The 16,844-nt window shown below is 40.0% G+C and overlaps 3 protein-coding genes across 4 annotated transcripts; 1 reads left to right on the top strand and 2 right to left on the bottom strand.

Moving 5' to 3' along the window:
* Positions 1-1,273: 1,273 nt before the first annotated feature.
* LOC135676094 (uncharacterized) lies at positions 1,274-1,992 on the top strand. The gene has a single exon (XM_065186904.1). The coding sequence runs from the start codon at positions 1,292-1,294 to the stop codon at positions 1,859-1,861; it is 570 nt and encodes a 189-aa protein (XP_065042976.1). The 5' UTR covers positions 1,274-1,291; the 3' UTR covers positions 1,862-1,992.
* A 718-nt stretch (positions 1,993-2,710) lies between these two features.
* Positions 2,711-7,032, bottom strand: LOC135676093 (uncharacterized). Its single transcript, XM_065186903.1, has 2 exons — positions 6,843-7,032; positions 2,711-5,462 (listed from the first exon to the last, which is right to left on the bottom strand). The coding sequence occupies exon 2, from the start codon at positions 5,061-5,063 to the stop codon at positions 3,096-3,098; it is 1,968 nt and encodes a 655-aa protein (XP_065042975.1). The 5' UTR covers positions 5,064-5,462; positions 6,843-7,032; the 3' UTR covers positions 2,711-3,095.
* A 3,665-nt stretch (positions 7,033-10,697) lies between these two features.
* Positions 10,698-16,139, bottom strand: LOC103987473 (ABC transporter F family member 5). 2 transcript variants are annotated; one of them, XM_009405788.3, is made up of 9 exons: positions 15,085-16,139; positions 14,244-14,585; positions 13,569-13,709; positions 13,219-13,401; positions 12,778-12,933; positions 11,746-11,847; positions 11,514-11,642; positions 11,077-11,181; positions 10,698-10,991 (listed from the first exon to the last, which is right to left on the bottom strand). In XM_009405788.3, the coding sequence occupies exons 1-9, from the start codon at positions 15,970-15,972 to the stop codon at positions 10,896-10,898; spliced, it is 2,142 nt and encodes a 713-aa protein (XP_009404063.2). In that variant the 5' UTR covers positions 15,973-16,139; the 3' UTR covers positions 10,698-10,895. The 2 variants fall into 2 exon arrangements, with proteins under 2 accessions (XP_009404063.2, XP_009404064.2); XM_009405789.3 differs by having other exon boundaries at positions 13,219-13,398; positions 15,085-16,137.
* Between the last annotated feature and the right edge of the window lie 705 nt (positions 16,140-16,844).

The raw sequence follows: 16,844 nt of genomic DNA, 5'->3' as shown, positions 1-16,844 counted from the left end.
CACTTTTTTAGTTAGGGATAGTAATTGTGACGGTTACTCTGTATATTTTGATATTGAAAATCAGATTTTTGAGGTTGACAATGATAGTTCTTTTCTGAGTGAACTAGAAAAAAAACTTTCTAGTTATTTGAGTAGGGGGTCTAAGAAAAAGAATCACTACTATTATCATTACATGTATGATACTCAATCTGGTTGGAATAATCACATTAATAGTTGCATTGATAGTTATCTTCGTTTTGAAGTCAGTATTAATAGTTCTATTTCGGGTAGTACCAACAATTACAGTGACAGTTACTTTTATAACTTCATTTGTACTGAAAATAGAAATAGTAGTGAGAGCGGTAGGTCTAGTAAAAGAACTAGAAAAAATTTCAATGATTTCCATGAAGAGGTGGAATCCGATTTCCATATATATATATATATATACATATATATATATATATATATATATATATATATATATCGAGTTGATATTGGTCGCTATTGTAAGCTTCAATCATTAGGTAGAAGACTACGTCTACGATATAGATGATAGAACAAGTCAAAAAAGGTGTGTCAATCCATGACACATCTATCAAACGAAGAAGAAGGGAAGGAGGGGGAGGACATGTTGTCTTCAACTTTTTTGTTTTCTCTTCACACCTGCCTTTTGTGGACGTGGTCTTCACCACTGTTATAGATGCTTTGCATCCACCCAAAATAGTATTTATTCTTGTGACTTTTGATATAATTATATATAACTCACTATGCACTAGTAATATATATCTGTTCCATTTTATGTGTATTAAAAAAACCATAATTAGTTAGTTTGAGTTAAAAATAAAAGATATACAATTTAGGTCCAAAATCTTATTTGATATGTTTATATCTAAAATATTTGTCTAAATATTTATCTAAAACATTTATATCTAAAATACTTGTGGTTAATAATTTTTTTTTACTTTAAATATTAATTTGATACTGATGACCCAAACTTATTCAAAACATCATCCGATATATTTTTACTTAACTTAAAATAAGTTTAGTGATAACATACCAAATTCACTTATTATAAACTACGATTCGAAACCCTCATCCGACATATTTTTGCATCTAACATAAAATAGATAGGGGGATGATATACTATACTTACTTACCAAAACTCGAAGATTCAAAATTTTATTCGATGTATTAATATTTGACTAATATTTACTTACATAAAATCGATTTTTTTTTTAATATTTGACTAATATTTCACAACTTATGAAATATATAAATATGACTATTTGATCGCACTTTCCTAAAATAATTAATGGGGACGCGCCTCCCGCTTCGCCTCGAGGATAATTACAACACCGCGTCCAAAGTCTATATAACCCTAACACCGAGTCCATCAAGGCAGGCAGCCAAGAGCACGATCGCACGCTCTGTCCTCGCCTCTGTCTCCAGTTCGATGATGTATTCGCCTCGGGATCGCCAGTCTGACGCCGCCTCCGTCGGCTGCTGCGTCTTCCTCCGACGCCCATCCACCCTTTCCCGTCTCGGCTACCGTGCGCTCACCTTGGAAGACTCCTCTGACGGCGAGGAGTCGGCGGTGAAGTTGGTGGTGGGGAAGGAGAGGCGGGTGTTCCTGGTCGACCGCTTCGTCCTCGAGAAGGAACCGTTGCGGGTGCTGATGGAGATGGTGGCGCGGGACGGGCGGCAGGGGAGGGGGTCGAGGCGGAAAGGCGCCATCTTTGTCGACGTCGACCACATCCTCTTCGAGCACATGCTCTGGTTGGTGTACAACGACAGCTCCTCCTCCTCCTCCTCCTCCTCGTCTTCTTCTTTGTTGCAGCTCAACTTGAAGGAAATTATAGAGTTCTACTCTCAGGAGAATTGAGAGAGAGACCGCAGATGGTATCAAAATTGGATCTTTTCTCGTGTCTCAGATTCCACAATGGAATCTGTGCATCCGTTCATCTTGTTTGTAGTTGATTTCTTTATTGAAATAGACATGGATTTACCTTTCAACGCTACTCTCTCTCTCTCTCTCTCTCTCTCTCTCTGATGGGACAATGTGATCGGATTTGGTTGAGAAAGAAGGCTAATTTTGCGAGGAAAGATTAGGACGGCAAGGTCAAAGCCTTCATGGAGACCACGTCTCCAGCAGCGTTCATCTTGTGGTGATCCAAACCAATCACCCTCTGATGATGCACGATGAACATAAGTCAAACACACGCAACCGCGGAGAAGACGATCACACGGATTCACGAACGCGGTTTTGGTTCTGCTAACTTGGAAGTCAACAGTTTGCCTTCTTGCTCATGCTCGTTCAGCAGCTGATGATTTTGACTGTGTGTGCTTGTGGCTCGACCTCGACTGAGAAACCCCCTTGCTTGATAGAACAGCTTCAACTTTAATCTTGAAATGGTGCAAAGTAGAGAAGAAAGTACTTGACAGAGAAACAACCTGCAAGTAAGAAGATACAGATCGACTCTCCCAAAGAACTTAATCCATGAATTTGATTTCATTTAGAGCCTTCTCCATTAGCAGCTTTAATGGAATTCCAAAGAACACTGATGAGACCAGCTAGACTTACTGTCAGCTTCATGAATCATGAGAGTCAAAACTGCTTGCACCTTTAAAGCAGATTTTTACAAGTCATATCCAGAAGTTCTTCACATACAAATCAACCAGTACGGCATAATTTGTGGATTCAAATGGTGACCAAGAATGACAAGCCAGAAGCTCCAATAACTACAATCATAAGCCTACTGCGAACAAGAAGTTTACATTTCAAAGCCAGACTAAACCATAAACTTACAAACATTACAGATATAACGAGGCATTTCAGTTCCAACTCCACAGAAAACTATGCTCACACCCACGTCCACAAAGTTCATGACATAACACAAATCACAACCCAACAGAAAAACTAAGAATGGAAAAGAATACGTTGCTTTACATCAAAGACGTTGCCATAAATCCTGTTGCAGCAACCCGCAGGGCAACAAATTATTAGTTCTTCCAGAACCAAGGAGGCATAAGAACACTGAACATAATGCGATACAGTTCATCAGAGACCCAACTTTTATTGTTCGTCTTCGTTTCGAGGGAAACTATCAGCAGGAACATCAAACAAACCCTGCATCCACAGCATTCTTTAAGCTCCCATTCAGCAGAGACAACAAGCCCCCACCATGCACCCTCCCTTCAGGGACCACAAACCCAGAGTTCTTCTCCTGGCTGTCGTCGACACCTCCACCAAAACCAATTGACACTAATGGAGGAGGAGATTTCATGGACAAGGGGACCAGAACCTGCGGCGGAATGTGAAGCTGATGCTGTCTCGCATTTGCTTGTGACTCAACACAGTCTGAAACAGAGCTAAAACCTGCAGAGGTATAACCATTATCCATGCTGCTTCCAACTGTGACGGATGAGGCGACAATCCCTTGGAAGAGGCCTGGACCAATCATTCCCCCAGTCTTCCCAGCCTCGCACTCTTGCTGGGCGGCCATCATCGTACCATGAGCCGCACAGAGTCCACTCCTTCCCCTTGCGAACTTGTCACAGCATGGGGCCCATGTGCACCGTTTACCCCCACCATGGGCTTTGCAGAAATCTGTCTTCCCCTGTGCGCTCTTATTGCACCCCTCAAAGTGGCATCGCTTCCCCCCACCATGGCGCACACAGCAATCAGTGCGGCCTCTGGCACTCTTTGTGCACCCCGCAACAGCACACCTCTTACCCCCTCCATGTGCCACACAGAACTGTGTCCCACCATGGACGCTCTTCGGGCATACCCCACCACCCTCAAAAAGACACCGTTTACCACCACCATGCCCCTTGCACAGGGGTGTGCTTCCCTCGGCTCCCTTAGTACAACCCTGAAAAATGCATCGCCTTCCTCCGCCATGAGCTTTGCAGTAATTGGTACTCCCCTGTGCACCTTTCCAACAATCAGGATATTGACATCTACGCCCTCCACCATGGGAGATGCATAGCCCTGGCTGGCCCTCAGCACTTCGAGTGCACCCCTCTACAATGCACCTCTTCCCGCCTCCGTGCTTGATGCACAAACCTGATTTACCTCGTGCAGCTTTAGCGCATCCTAAATGAGTGCACCGGCGCCCACCTCCATGAGCAATACAGAAATCTGTCTTACCATCAGCGCTCTTGGTGCATCCAAGCATCTGGCATCTCCTGCCTCCTCCATGAGCTTTGCAGAAAGCTGCAGTGCTCTCAGTGCCCTTATTACACCCAGGTTTCTGGCACCTTTGACCGCCTCCATGTCCAATGCATAGACCAGATGCCCCCCTTGCACATTTAGAACAGCCCTCGAACATGCATTTCCTAGGATGACGGTGATGGATTCTCTGAGAGACACTAGGAGAGGCAGAAAAAGCACCAGCTGATGACTCAGAAGCAGACAAGTGCTCAGTCGTTTGGTGAAGATCATACTGAAGATGATTGTTATCAGTGATTTCATCAGCTCCAGTGTCTGATGGATCATGGGTCCCTGGAGCATCTACCATACCAATAGAAATTGTCAGCCTCGGGGCAAATAGGAGAGATGGCATATATCCCCCTGAGTTTCTCTTGGCTGATGTTGAACTTTCATCAACAACTGGAATCAGGTGATGCTTTTCACTGGATATTTGCTTGGAGTTGGAAGAGGAAGAATTTGCATTGCCATCCACGGTAACCATTGGTTCCACATTTCCTCTTGAAAGTCCAAGTTCTAACATGTTACTATCAGTTTCCAAGCTCCAGCTTTGGTTTGTACAGGTGGCAGTTTCTTTTGTTTTATTAATTCCACCAGCAATGCAATAATACTCTGAAGCATAAGAAGTTGGAGTTGGACCTAGACCAAGAACCAAACGACAACCATCATCCGTAGCAGAAAGCTCGTGATTGCTCAGAGAACATACTCCTTTACCAGTTCTGCTGGTTTCATAGCTTGAGGAGTTCAAGCGCAATGTTGTGTCACCCATGCTGATGCTTGTGCCAGATCTTGAGAAGTTCCCTGCTTCTGTCACTAGAAAACTCATCAAAGGTTGCTTTTCCTTTGACAGATCTGCCATGGTTGAATTCGTCATATCCGTCAATGGAAAAGTTGCAAAAACGAGGTTGGACAGAGGTAGGCCGCAGAAGGAAGGCCAGGATACAGAGGACTTCCAGCTCTATATATTAGTGAATCATTCTTGAAGCTTTGGCTTTAAGGATGATAGAATAAGTGAAATGAAAATAAGCGTGGAATGTCAATTTGCAACTTCCACCACTAACAAAGCCTGAAGTGTCTGCTCTGTCCATTACTTATTAGTTGATCGCAAAGGAAATTTACAAGTAGAGGGCAATTAGAAATTGCAGCATCCACCAATAGAAAACCATGACATCTATGAGATGTCAATTGAATCAACTTTATGAAAAGATTATCTTAGCTTCCATTGTTATATTGACAGCTTGGGGAGTAAAGTTCTTGAGAATAATATACAAGGCTGCATGATAAGAAAGAATTAAGAAAGCTTCATTAGACCAATATGGGAAAACAGAATTTACAGAACATCTTAGGAATAAGATTAATGATCAAAATGCTTCTATAGATCATGCACTCATCAGAATATAATTATAAAGCTGCAAATGATGAAGTGCAATTAAAAGTAACTACACATATGTTTTGCAAACCCTGGCAACAAGAACTGAAAAACTGAAAATTTTATTTTGATGCTTATACTTCTAAAGCATGACCAATTTCTAAACAAAAAGTTATAGCAATAATCTATATCACATAGAAAATTCACATGGATACAAGTCACCACCAAATGTAGGTTTGAGTTGCCTAAGATAATAAAGGATTTTCATATATAAAAGTATACAACCAAACAATTCTGACTCGGTTGCTAATAAAATGATCAAGGATTTTAAACATATAGGCAACGAAAGCATTGAACCTCTTAAACCGCCTCTTGAAGCTTCTCAGTCAGTATCCAATAACCAAAATATAAGCTTGGCATGCATAGTGAAAGTGATCAAATAAAGATAACAAATTTAGCTTAACCATATACACCAACAAGCAAATCACTAAAGGCTATATCAATCTAAACCGACAGAAGACAATTCAACTTCATCCTGAGCTCAATCTAAACAAAATACAAAATAGAAAGCGTTTAATAATATAGAGCCATTCCAAAAGCATTTTATCATTTCTTGTCATTCCACTGAATATACATATGCATATGTAGAAAAAACGATTCTAAATCCCAAAAATATCTTTGGAACCATTAATGAATGATACCATGAATTCACTTTTAGATATTAAAGTTCCTAATAATCAGACACATAGGACGTATGCTATCATGAAGAGGGGACGCCACATGCTGTCTATCATGGCTGAAAGAAGACAGTAATTTTCATCGGGATATGGAGATTTTACTGATCCAAACCTTTATATGGAGATGTGGGTGGACTTCTTCCATCAAGAAGCTCCACAAATCGTCACCAGCCAAACTACCGCCCAAAGGCCCTTCCAATTCACATACAACCAACCAAAATCTATAGCTTATAGCATCATATCTAAACAACTTAAGCTACTGCTCTTCTACCAAAACTCTCCCTTTCTTTCTAGAACAAAAGGATCGACTGAAAACCAAAGACTCACACACACACACCCCAGCGTTCCAGAGAACCGAAATTGCCGAAAAAGAAACACTTGATCCGCCAAATCGAAGTCAGGGGAACGTCAAATCCCATCACAAACCAATCAGACAACAGCTCTAAACTACGAACACATGATGACATCAAGAACCCTAATCCTTAGCCATCGGGAAGGACTTGCACGAAATCACAAAGAACACAGACAGGGAAAGGAGAGGGAGGACCTGAGAGGATCCCGCGGCGAAACCAACAGCAGAAACGTCGAAAGATCGCAGCTTGTTGCTCTCCTCTCTCGCGCGCGCGCGGAAGGTTCGACACGGAGGCTGAGAGGAGAAGGGGAAATCGAGCGGCCAACTTATGTAGCGGTGGAGCCAAAGGGCGAGGGAGAGACAGCGCAATGGAAACGGGTGATGGGGAAGCCGCCGGTATCCCCTCCATTACTTGCGCCGTCCAGTCGATGATGTCAGTCCTCAATGGACCATCCATTACTGGAGAGGATTGTGTCGCATCGACCTGCGACGCGAGGCACCGCATCGGGACCCGACATGAATACGGCTATTGGACTCGACCAAATCCAACCACACTAACTAATGAGGAATATTCGAAAGAATCTAAAGGAAGTGAAATCTAAATTGGTGATATCATGATATGGTTTATTAGTTTTTATTGATGCAAGTTGTCTAAACTAGGAAAAATTATCTACACTGAAATGAATTCCATACGATCTTACTCTTACAAGATAAAATCTTGAAAAAGGAGACACAATGCGATTCTTTTTAGTCCCATTATAGATGTCATCATCAACTTTGTGCATTTTTATTGGACTTGGATTTTCTAACCCTCCAAATACTATTTGGACTAAATATGATGTTATAATAAATGATTCTATGTTGCAATAATTTTTTATTGTTTTGCTTCGAGATTACCGCATGTAACATGATGTCACCTTTGTTTAGTTAATATTTGACTAAGAAATAGTGCCATTACATGATAATGACATCTATAAGATGGGTTTCTTCCTTAAAAACAAGAAGAAATGAGAAGCTTCAATGTCAAAGTACGAGAGAAGTACTAAGAATCAGAGCCTAAGGATCTGATAGTTCCAACTTCTCCATAAATTTGTGACATTATATGAGGGATGAAAATATTGATTTGAAGACAATGATATGATCAGCAACAGAGATGGTAGAGAAGTATATGTTCATGAATTTTCCTTGGTGCCTTATTTCCAACCTTTGATCTCTCTCTGTAATAAGCATTAAGAAATGGAAAGAAGGAAGAAAGCATGTTAATGCTAACCACATGGCTGGCAGCAGAAGCTTGAGTTAATAGAATACTAACAATTATCTCCTGCAATTATTGATGTGGCAGTCTAAGATTCCATCTTTTTTATTTTTCTTTTTGTTAGGTAATTACCACACAACACAAAAGAAATATCAACAAAAGGAGAACAGCTGATGGTTGAAGCTAAGCACATTCCAAACAAATGACATTCTTGAGATATGTTGAAGAGTCAGAAGTTTCAGTCTAAGCTGAAGCTTTGCTGAGATTCAAAATATGGTATGTGAAGAAAGGAAAATAAGGTGGAAAGCAATAAAAAAGCATGTGAGATGCCAGACTTTGCATCTTGTAGGAATGTGGCATTGCACTAAGGTTGATCAACAAGTAGTTTGGCAGGATTCGTAGATCAGATGCTCATGGATACTGTTGAAGCATAGAAAACCACAAGATCTTGCACAATCTGTTACAGTTCTTAGCTGTCAGATGCTAATAAATGGTCAACTTGGGCAACCAAAAACAAAAAAGAAAGAAAGAATTGTGTACTATTTCTTGTGTAGAATATGTATGAAACATGTAACCATTGTCATTTTTTTGCATCACATGAGTATGATTAATGCAGGTTAAGCTTATTGGTCCTTGATTTGCTTATGCAGATCTAACTTTGCACTGCTGGGTTATTATCAATGTCAAGTCCTGTCCTTTAATATTGAAAGCAACCTAATATGGATGTTTCAACTCTTTGATGTCACCTAATTAATCTCTTATTTTGGCCTTTGGAATGGTACACAAGCCATTCTTGTCTTCCTCAGCATTTATAATGAAGCTTTCTTTATGAGGCTTCCTTCCTCAGCATTATTGAAGTCTTGATCATATATACTCAACAGTTCACATATTTCTTTGTGCTGTTCAAACTCCCTGTCACTGTTGGAAACATAGTTTAATTGAAGTCAGGAACTCAAATGTGTTAAGCAAAACTTTGCTTAGGTTTGCTGGAGTTGTATCTTTTTTCTTTAAGCCTGGAATCAGCTTGACTTTTTGTGTCACTGACAGAAATGAATGCAATGATGTGCTTTGTTTCATGCTAATGCAGAAATTTTCATGATGAATTGTGGGTTGCTTTTCTGTCCTTGGATTATGTTGTTGAATAGAAGAGAGCACATGGTTCAGTAAAGGATAATATGATCATCACTGCCAATGACAGAGCAAAGAAAGATGATATGACTACAGCTGCCACTCAAATGCCATCAAATTTCTAGTAGCTGTAGGTAAACCTTATGCATATAAGATCTGAGGAGCATGAAGAGAAAATTATACTCTCATTGCCCAGCAGGCTGCACTTTTCAGGATGGGATTCTCCTGCTCCAACAGAGGAATATGACAAAACAATCATAAAGTGGATGTGGTCCTTGTTTCTGATGTCATGTTTCTGCAACATGTCCATGAATAAAAGATGATGTAATTGCTCTTTTGATTTGGTCCAAAGTAATTGATGTGATTCAGCTGATGAGGGTTGGAGGAGTCCACTGGCAACTGCCATTCTGTACACTGAATAGTATGCATCACTCTCACCAGCTTTGTGAAGAAAACACCCACTGAATAGTATGCATCACTCTCACAGGGTGCTAATCCAAGCATGCCAATGAGTTTACTCATCTAATTAACTTAAAAGTAAAACATGTCCTTCACTTGTCATAAAATCAGATTCAAATGTTAACAAGTAGGTCATGGCAAATAGTACTCTGAAAGCCTGTTCAATGATCTACCATACTTTGAAAGCATGTCATTTAGTTTCTTTTTCAAGGTCAAATTGGCCTCATTATAAGCTAAGCTGTTAAACATCAAACAAATGCACACACCTAGTCATCCATGACATGACACCACAAAATTATGGCTTTTCTTCTTCTTTTTAAGGTTACATTTTCTAAGAGGTAGAAGTCATGCTTGTGTCATGGCTCATCTTGTACACTTTGAATGATTCAAACAAGAGAGCAGGTGGAAGGAGACACACACACAGCTCTTATGCAAAGACAAATAATCTATTTGTTACAAGTGGATGGCATGATTATCTACAGTCTCCTTGAGCAGATTGTAGAGAAGAAGAACTATTCAAAGTTGTTACCCTTATAGCTTATCCATACAGCAAATGACTGTTCTGTTGCAGTTCATATACTGGCAGCAATAAGAACATACATAATGATGTTGTGACAATTATGCATACCAATATGCAACTAATTGGAAAAGGGTTCGATGAAATAGTAAAACCAAGTGATCCTGAACTATTACTTAATACTGAATCTGAGATCCAATCCATATTGAGATGTCTCCTATTCAGGGAAACTTAAAGAAGCCAGCATCTCAAATACACATTAACATCCAAATTCATGCTGTGTCAATCAGAGAATCCTCTATGATTTAAAACCTTACTAGTACCTCATTGATCCTCCATGGTTTGTAAACTAAAACCAGGATAATGCTTAGGAAGCCAAAACCAACCAGAGATTTAAATGCCTGTCACAACATAACAAGTTAACTTGATTACAACCAATGTTGGTGGCGTCTCATGGACAAAGACACTGCTGGAGTTGTCATCATAATATGGAAAATCATTTAACACAAATAAAAGGATAATTATTCCAGACATTCGAGAAAACCACAAAGTAGCAGCTGGTAACTAGCACCATAAGAGTGATTATTGCAATGCAGTCTCTTGGATACTTTGCAACCTGAAGATTAGTAAGAGAGGCTTTGCTTAAGATCGATAAACTATCAATAGGATTAGCCAAGATGCATGAGCAAGGTTGAAATTCTACCCAGGGCAACTAGTGATTAGCCCCCAAGTCATGTATGTACTTCACTGGAAGTGTCTGTATTATGTACATCTTTAATTACAGTGTTGAGATTTTGTTATGCATAAATATGTATGACATCATCATATGAGCACCATGCATCATTCTTCTGAGTGCTGCAGTCTTCGACTTCTAGTGCTTTGCATTCTTCTACTTCCAGCGCTTTGCATTCTTCAGTCCTTTAGATTTTGCTTTCGCTTGCTGAAAAGCCAACATTTTTTGCTTCTTTCTGGCTTCTTTCTCCTCCTGTATAAAAAATCAATAGCCAAAATTGTGTCAGAGAAAATGCCACTGCCTAAACATTATTGTTAAACAGTCAGAAAATTTTCACCTTCGACATCTTAGACTTGGCTTTTATTTTTGGAGCCTTTTCTTCCAGCTCGGCCTCACGCTCCAGTTCTCTTTCTCTAGCCTCAAGGTTATTTTCCAGATAATACTGTAAAAAAAAGATAATGGATATAATTAATGCTTCTATTTTGCTATAAATAAACAAAATCAATTAACCAGCTTTGACAACGAAAAAACACAGATCAGTAATTTGCACGAGGAAGCTCAAACTTAATGATGTTTATGGAAAATTTAAAAGCAACAGGAAATCTAAAACAGGTCTTGCAGACCAGACATGGAAATATGCCTTAATTAATGAACTTTTTCCGATGAAGCCTCACCAGACTAGCATGGAAAGCAATAACAAGGTAAAGCATATAGATATCTGCATAAGAAAGTATCTTTCTTCTACCCAAAGAATGAATGAGTAAAGATATTTACATTATAATCGCCTGCATAGTCTTGAAGACTTCCATCTTTCACCTCTACTACTCTATTGACTATCTGTCTGATGAAGTAACGATCGTGAGAAACAGTAATGACAGTCCCCTGGTACTCTGATATAGCTTCCTGTTCCATCACAATAAAATTTTCAGAAGAATAACAAGTCAATTACTGCTAACAATGTAAAATATAGTAGTGTGACACTGAGATCAAAGGTTGAAAAGGACACCTCTAGCATCTCTTTTGATGGTATATCCAAATGGTTGGTTGGTTCATCCAAAACTAAAAGAGTCGATGGCTTCACCATAAATTTGCAAAAAGCAAGTCGTGCCTGCAGAAAAATTGTAAGCACATGTTGGAATATCTTGCATACAATACGATATGAACATGCAGATACAATGCACATACATGATGCTTCTTAATACATATAAGTCTAGCAAATGGTATATGAATGATGAATATACGACGGACTGGACCGGGGTGGGCCCGCATACTGGATCACGTGAGAAGCAGAGGCGGCACGGAAGTGGGATTTAGGGTTTCCCACTTCCCTTTTATACTGTGGACCAGACCACGTATTAGTCAGCATTCAGACCGGTATGTGCCACCCGCTTTGTACTCGTCCAAGAAAAACGACGATCATTGGTCAGAAGAACTGAAGCTAATTCACTTCATGGACTTCCAAGCAGACTTTGTTAATTCTATTTCAGAAGGTCAGAAATCAGCTAAAGGTACCATAATGAATACAACAATTAAACTATCGTGTTTCATATTCTTGCACATTAATATACATACGTTACATTTATCACTACTGTAGAATTATATCATAGTTACATCAACAGTAATCCAAAAGATCTTCACATAAGAAATAAGGCAACCTCTTCTATGTACATTCAGCTGTTACAATTGTCTTTTGATCTCTTGCCCAATGTTGATAGATTCGCATGACATTAACTTACCAGAACATCCTCAAAAACTCATTTATTGCTGGTGGTAGTTGCACTGGGCAATATTACTCTATCATATTATCAAGAAAATGTAATTTGTAGAGAAGAACAATATAGAGGTCAGTAGACTTTAGTCTAACAATTCAAACATGAAAATAACATAAATTGGCAAACATGACTGAGACCAATCTAGTTATGATTCAAGTTACCTCTCTTTTACAAATAAAACAAAATTCCACTGAATTAAAAAAAGAAAAAGTGGAAGATTGAAATGACATATGAAAGTAAGAAAATACTACAACCAGGTTACATACCTTTTCTCCACCACTCAAAAGAGAAACCTTTCTATCAAGCATGTCCGATTTGAAGTTACAACGGCCAAGGAGACCTTTTATATCATCAATTCTCCAATCCTCTGCAGCTTCTTCAACTGTTTCTAGCACAGTTTTCTCCAGATCAAGTGCTTCTGCCTGTTAAGGAATTGTGAATTAAACTACCTCTTTGAAGTTGTTATAGAAAGAAAGCAATTGACCAGAAGGAATTACCAAGACCTGGTTGACTATAATGCACATCCTTTAATTTTCGAACAAACATGAAACAGTAGCCATGAAACAGAACATAATTGATGAAGAATGCTACTCTAAGTCGCAAAATTATAAGCATTTATTCTTTATTTCTGAAACCAACAACATCATGCTAGCTTTTGTAGTGTAAGTTGCATCACTGAGCAACTGAAGAGATGGACCATAAGCTACCTGGTTTTGTTCAAAATAATTTGGCAACACATTATGCTCCCCAAGCAGAACATCACCCCCTTGAGGCTTCTCCAATCCCATAATTAGTTTAAGCAAAGTACTCTTTCCGCATCCATTCGGCCCAATAATGGCTATTTTCTCACCTCTCTCAACTAAAAGATTTGCCCTTTTAAACAACACCTGCTACATTAAACCAAAAATATAGTTACTGGATAAGTGGATAAGAAGAATGATCTCGCCAACCACACACAGAGCACATCTACCGATCTGTAAATTCTGCTTCTTTCTGAAAGAAAGGAAGCCCTTATGGCTAAACAACATATTTACGTTGCCAAAGAAATATTACTTACCTTATCATCATATCCATAATTTAGATTCTTAATTGTTAAGACTGTTCTCCCACTTCTTCCGCGCTCAGGGAATCTAATTTTCAACTGCTTTCTCTGAAAAGGCTTCTCAACTTGTCCTTCTCCTTGAAGTTTCTCCAATTTCTGGCATGATATCAAAATGTGGTAATTGTCAGAAAGAGTAAAAAAAACAAACATGACACGTAACCCAAAGCTAAATCATGTAGATCATTTGAACCTCAATATTCTAGAAACTACAGACACAATATGTACTAATTATAGCAAATAACATAGTGAACCTGTCAAATTCCACAAAGGTCATCCAATATAATCAAGGCCTTCAGTACTTCAATGTTTGACCTTCTGGATTTGTAACATATTACTTGAGGACTGTTAACCTACTGTATGGTAACATATCTGTATTGTATTGTTTGTATTATATTATTAATAATTAGGTTGTTTGTGCATTTTATCATGAAAAATAGCCAAAATGTGAATTTTGAAATTGAATGTTCTTGTTATCAGATGGAATAACGGAGTTATTACTCGAGCCACTATAAGATGCATGATCATTACTCTAGAAACATTAGCAGCACCTCTATGATTTGGAGATATTCTGGAGGGAGGACAAGGTCAAGGATTTGTGTAAATGTTCCCCGGAACAAGATCAGTGGTTACCTTTTCTTCACTGGATGCACGTCCAGCATTAACTCCAGCTCCTAATCTGTTTATCAAGTCTTTTGTATGCTCAATCTCCTTCTGTTGCTTTTCCCATGCTGCATATTGGGCTTCCACCCATGCTGCTTTTGCTAGCACATACTCAGAATAGTTACCCATAAATGTCCTGGACACTCCCATATCAGTTTCTACAATTTTAGTGCACAATTGATCGAGGAAAGCTCTGTCATGTGATATAATAACCATTGGCACATCTTGCTTATTAAGATAGCCTTCCAGCCACTCAATTGTGTCCAGATCAAGGTGATTAGTTGGCTCATCGAGAAGCAGTAAGTCAGGGTCCTGCAACAACCATAATTTGTAGTTAATAAACAAATGCGTAGAGATTCTAGCCCTGATGAGTCAAGGAATTGCAATAATTTGAATGATGTTTTTTAGGCAAAGAATGATAACTACTTAATAAGAAAACAAGGCTTGTAACATTTGATTCACTGATTTTGCCAAATTTGATAATCTTACTCTCCAAACTGATCATAAATATAGCCAACCATTCAAAATCTATGTCGTCAATGAATCTATTCCTAGTGACTCCATCTAACAGCTTATCGTTATAACCACTCTTTTTTAACCATAGACATAAAAGTAAGACGCATCTCTTTTAGGACAAGTACCAATCTTCACTCTTCATGCCAATAGTTTATGTAATAACTATGCAACAATATGAATAACTGGTATTGATTCAACATTTCATTCTGTAGTGATCAAAATGAACATATCAGGAATCAGAGAACAAGAACAATTAGCTTCCTTAGAGTGTCTATAAATGGCAACTAAAATGTACCTGAAGTATAATTTTCCCAAGTGACATTCTCATCTGCCAACCGCTGCTGAATGAGGCTACCAACCGATCAGAATCTTCTGGTGCAAAACCAAGCTCAGGCATCAACTTGCTAATTTTTACATCCACCTCGTCTAGGTCTAGATCTTGTGCCCTTCTCTGAAGCAAGTCCAACTCATCCAGCAGCCTTCCCATCAAGCTTAGGTCCTCTACAGAACTTTCCAATGCTCTTTGCACCTTGTCCAACCTCTCTGCAATCTCCATCTCCTCCTTGAAAGCATTCAAGAACTCCTCATTCACTGTCCTGCTTGGGCAAACCTCAAACTCCTGGCTCAAGAACGCAATCTTCATGTTCTCCTTTGCCTTGACCACATTCCCGGAGTCAGGCTCCTCCAATCCAGCAATTATCCTCAGCTGGGTTGTTTTGCCTGCGCCATTCACGCCAACCAACCCAACCTTCTCCCCTTTCTTCACTTCCCAGGAGACGTCCTTTAGCAAGGTCACACCTTTGAAGGTTTTACTGATGTTCTCTAATCTAACACCCGACGAGACGCTCGACGCCCCGGTGCTCGACCTCTTCCTTCCTTGCCTCGCCGACGCATCCTCCACGGCGCTCTCAGAGAAGAGGGATTCGAGGTCGGCGGTGGTGTCAGAATCCACGATGGCCGTATCCAAGGCGGCCCTGACCGAAACGCCAAGCTTTCTGATCCTAGGGTTAGTAAAGCCGGTCTTTTTTACAAATGACACGCCAACTCGCCTACTTAGAGCGGGAGAAACCGAGGAGGGACAAGCCCGCGGCAGGATTCTCGCCTTTCCAGCGTCCAAAAGGGGCGATCCAGAGAGGAATCCTGATCGGAGGTCCAGGGTCTGGAGCTTGGTCGAAAGATCCATTGCCGGCGTCAAAAAGAACCGAACTGGCCGCAAGCTAGGGTTAGAAAACTAGGGATTCAGGAGAAGACCTCGACGGAGGGCAGCCAGGAATCCCTCGAGCGCTCTCCGCCGCGAGAATTCGCCGGGAAAAAACCCACCACCCATCCGCCCGATGGTTTGAGCAAGACGCATTTATAGAAACGGATCGATTTCTTTGTTTTCTGTCCCCTTTAATTTATGAATTACTCGAAACATACCACCCAACTTTCACATAATCACAGAAAGACCAGAAATGATCGAACGAACGGCACGCGATCTCCTGACAAGATAAGGCGTTCCAAAGTGCGCGATGGGAGGTGGTATTTCGGTGGTTGTTTCTGAAGTCGAGGGTATTAGTGAAAACGCATATATTTTGGTATTTGTATTTCTTTTTATTGTGGAGTGAGTGAGGAGGGGGGTTTAAGCGGGCGGAGATAACACGGATAGCGAATGTGTGGGCTTGAGGGTGCCTCAAGACTCGTGCTGTGATCGCCGGCCGTTCCAGGCCAGCCACGTGTCGACACGGAGCTCCTGGATTTGTTTCGTCCACGAGTTTCCATCCTCCGCCAACCATAACCCAATAATAATAAGCATAAAAAAAAATCGAACAGTAAATCTAGAATCCATCATTCATGAGAAGCCACCAATAATCACGTGCCACGTCGGCAGAAACATACCAAATCCCTTTCTGCCACCGTGCTAACCGGTCTCCATAAACCATCGATGATGACCTCTACCCTATGCCTTAATATTATTATTATTATTAGTATCTTCTCAACTTGTATTTCCTATCACAAACACAAAATGGAATGTGATAGAAATCCAACTTGATCTTGAATTAATTCAAGCCCATC

This window comes from Musa acuminata, chromosome BXJ1-6 (assembly GCF_036884655.1).
Source record: "Musa acuminata AAA Group cultivar baxijiao chromosome BXJ1-6, Cavendish_Baxijiao_AAA, whole genome shotgun sequence".
NCBI classification, from domain to species: Eukaryota; Viridiplantae; Streptophyta; class Magnoliopsida; order Zingiberales; family Musaceae; genus Musa; species Musa acuminata.
This window is presented reverse-complemented; position numbering and strand designations above follow the sequence as displayed.

Coding starts and splice junctions, on each gene's coding strand:
- LOC135676094 (XM_065186904.1), top strand. CDS start 1,292: ATGGGGACGCGCCTCCCGCTTCGCCTCGAGGATAATTACAACACCGCG.
- LOC103987473 (XM_009405788.3), bottom strand. CDS start 15,972: ATGGATCTTTCGACCAAGCTCCAGACCCTGGACCTCCGATCAGGATTC. Junction 11,848..12,777: donor TTTTGAGTGGTGGAGAAAAG/GTATGTAACCTG, acceptor ATTTTTCTGCAG/GCACGACTTGCTTTTTGCAA. Junction 11,643..11,745: donor CATCAAAAGAGATGCTAGAG/GTGTCCTTTTCA, acceptor GTGATGGAACAG/GAAGCTATATCAGAGTACCA.
- LOC135676093 (XM_065186903.1), bottom strand. CDS start 5,063: ATGACGAATTCAACCATGGCAGATCTGTCAAAGGAAAAGCAACCTTTG.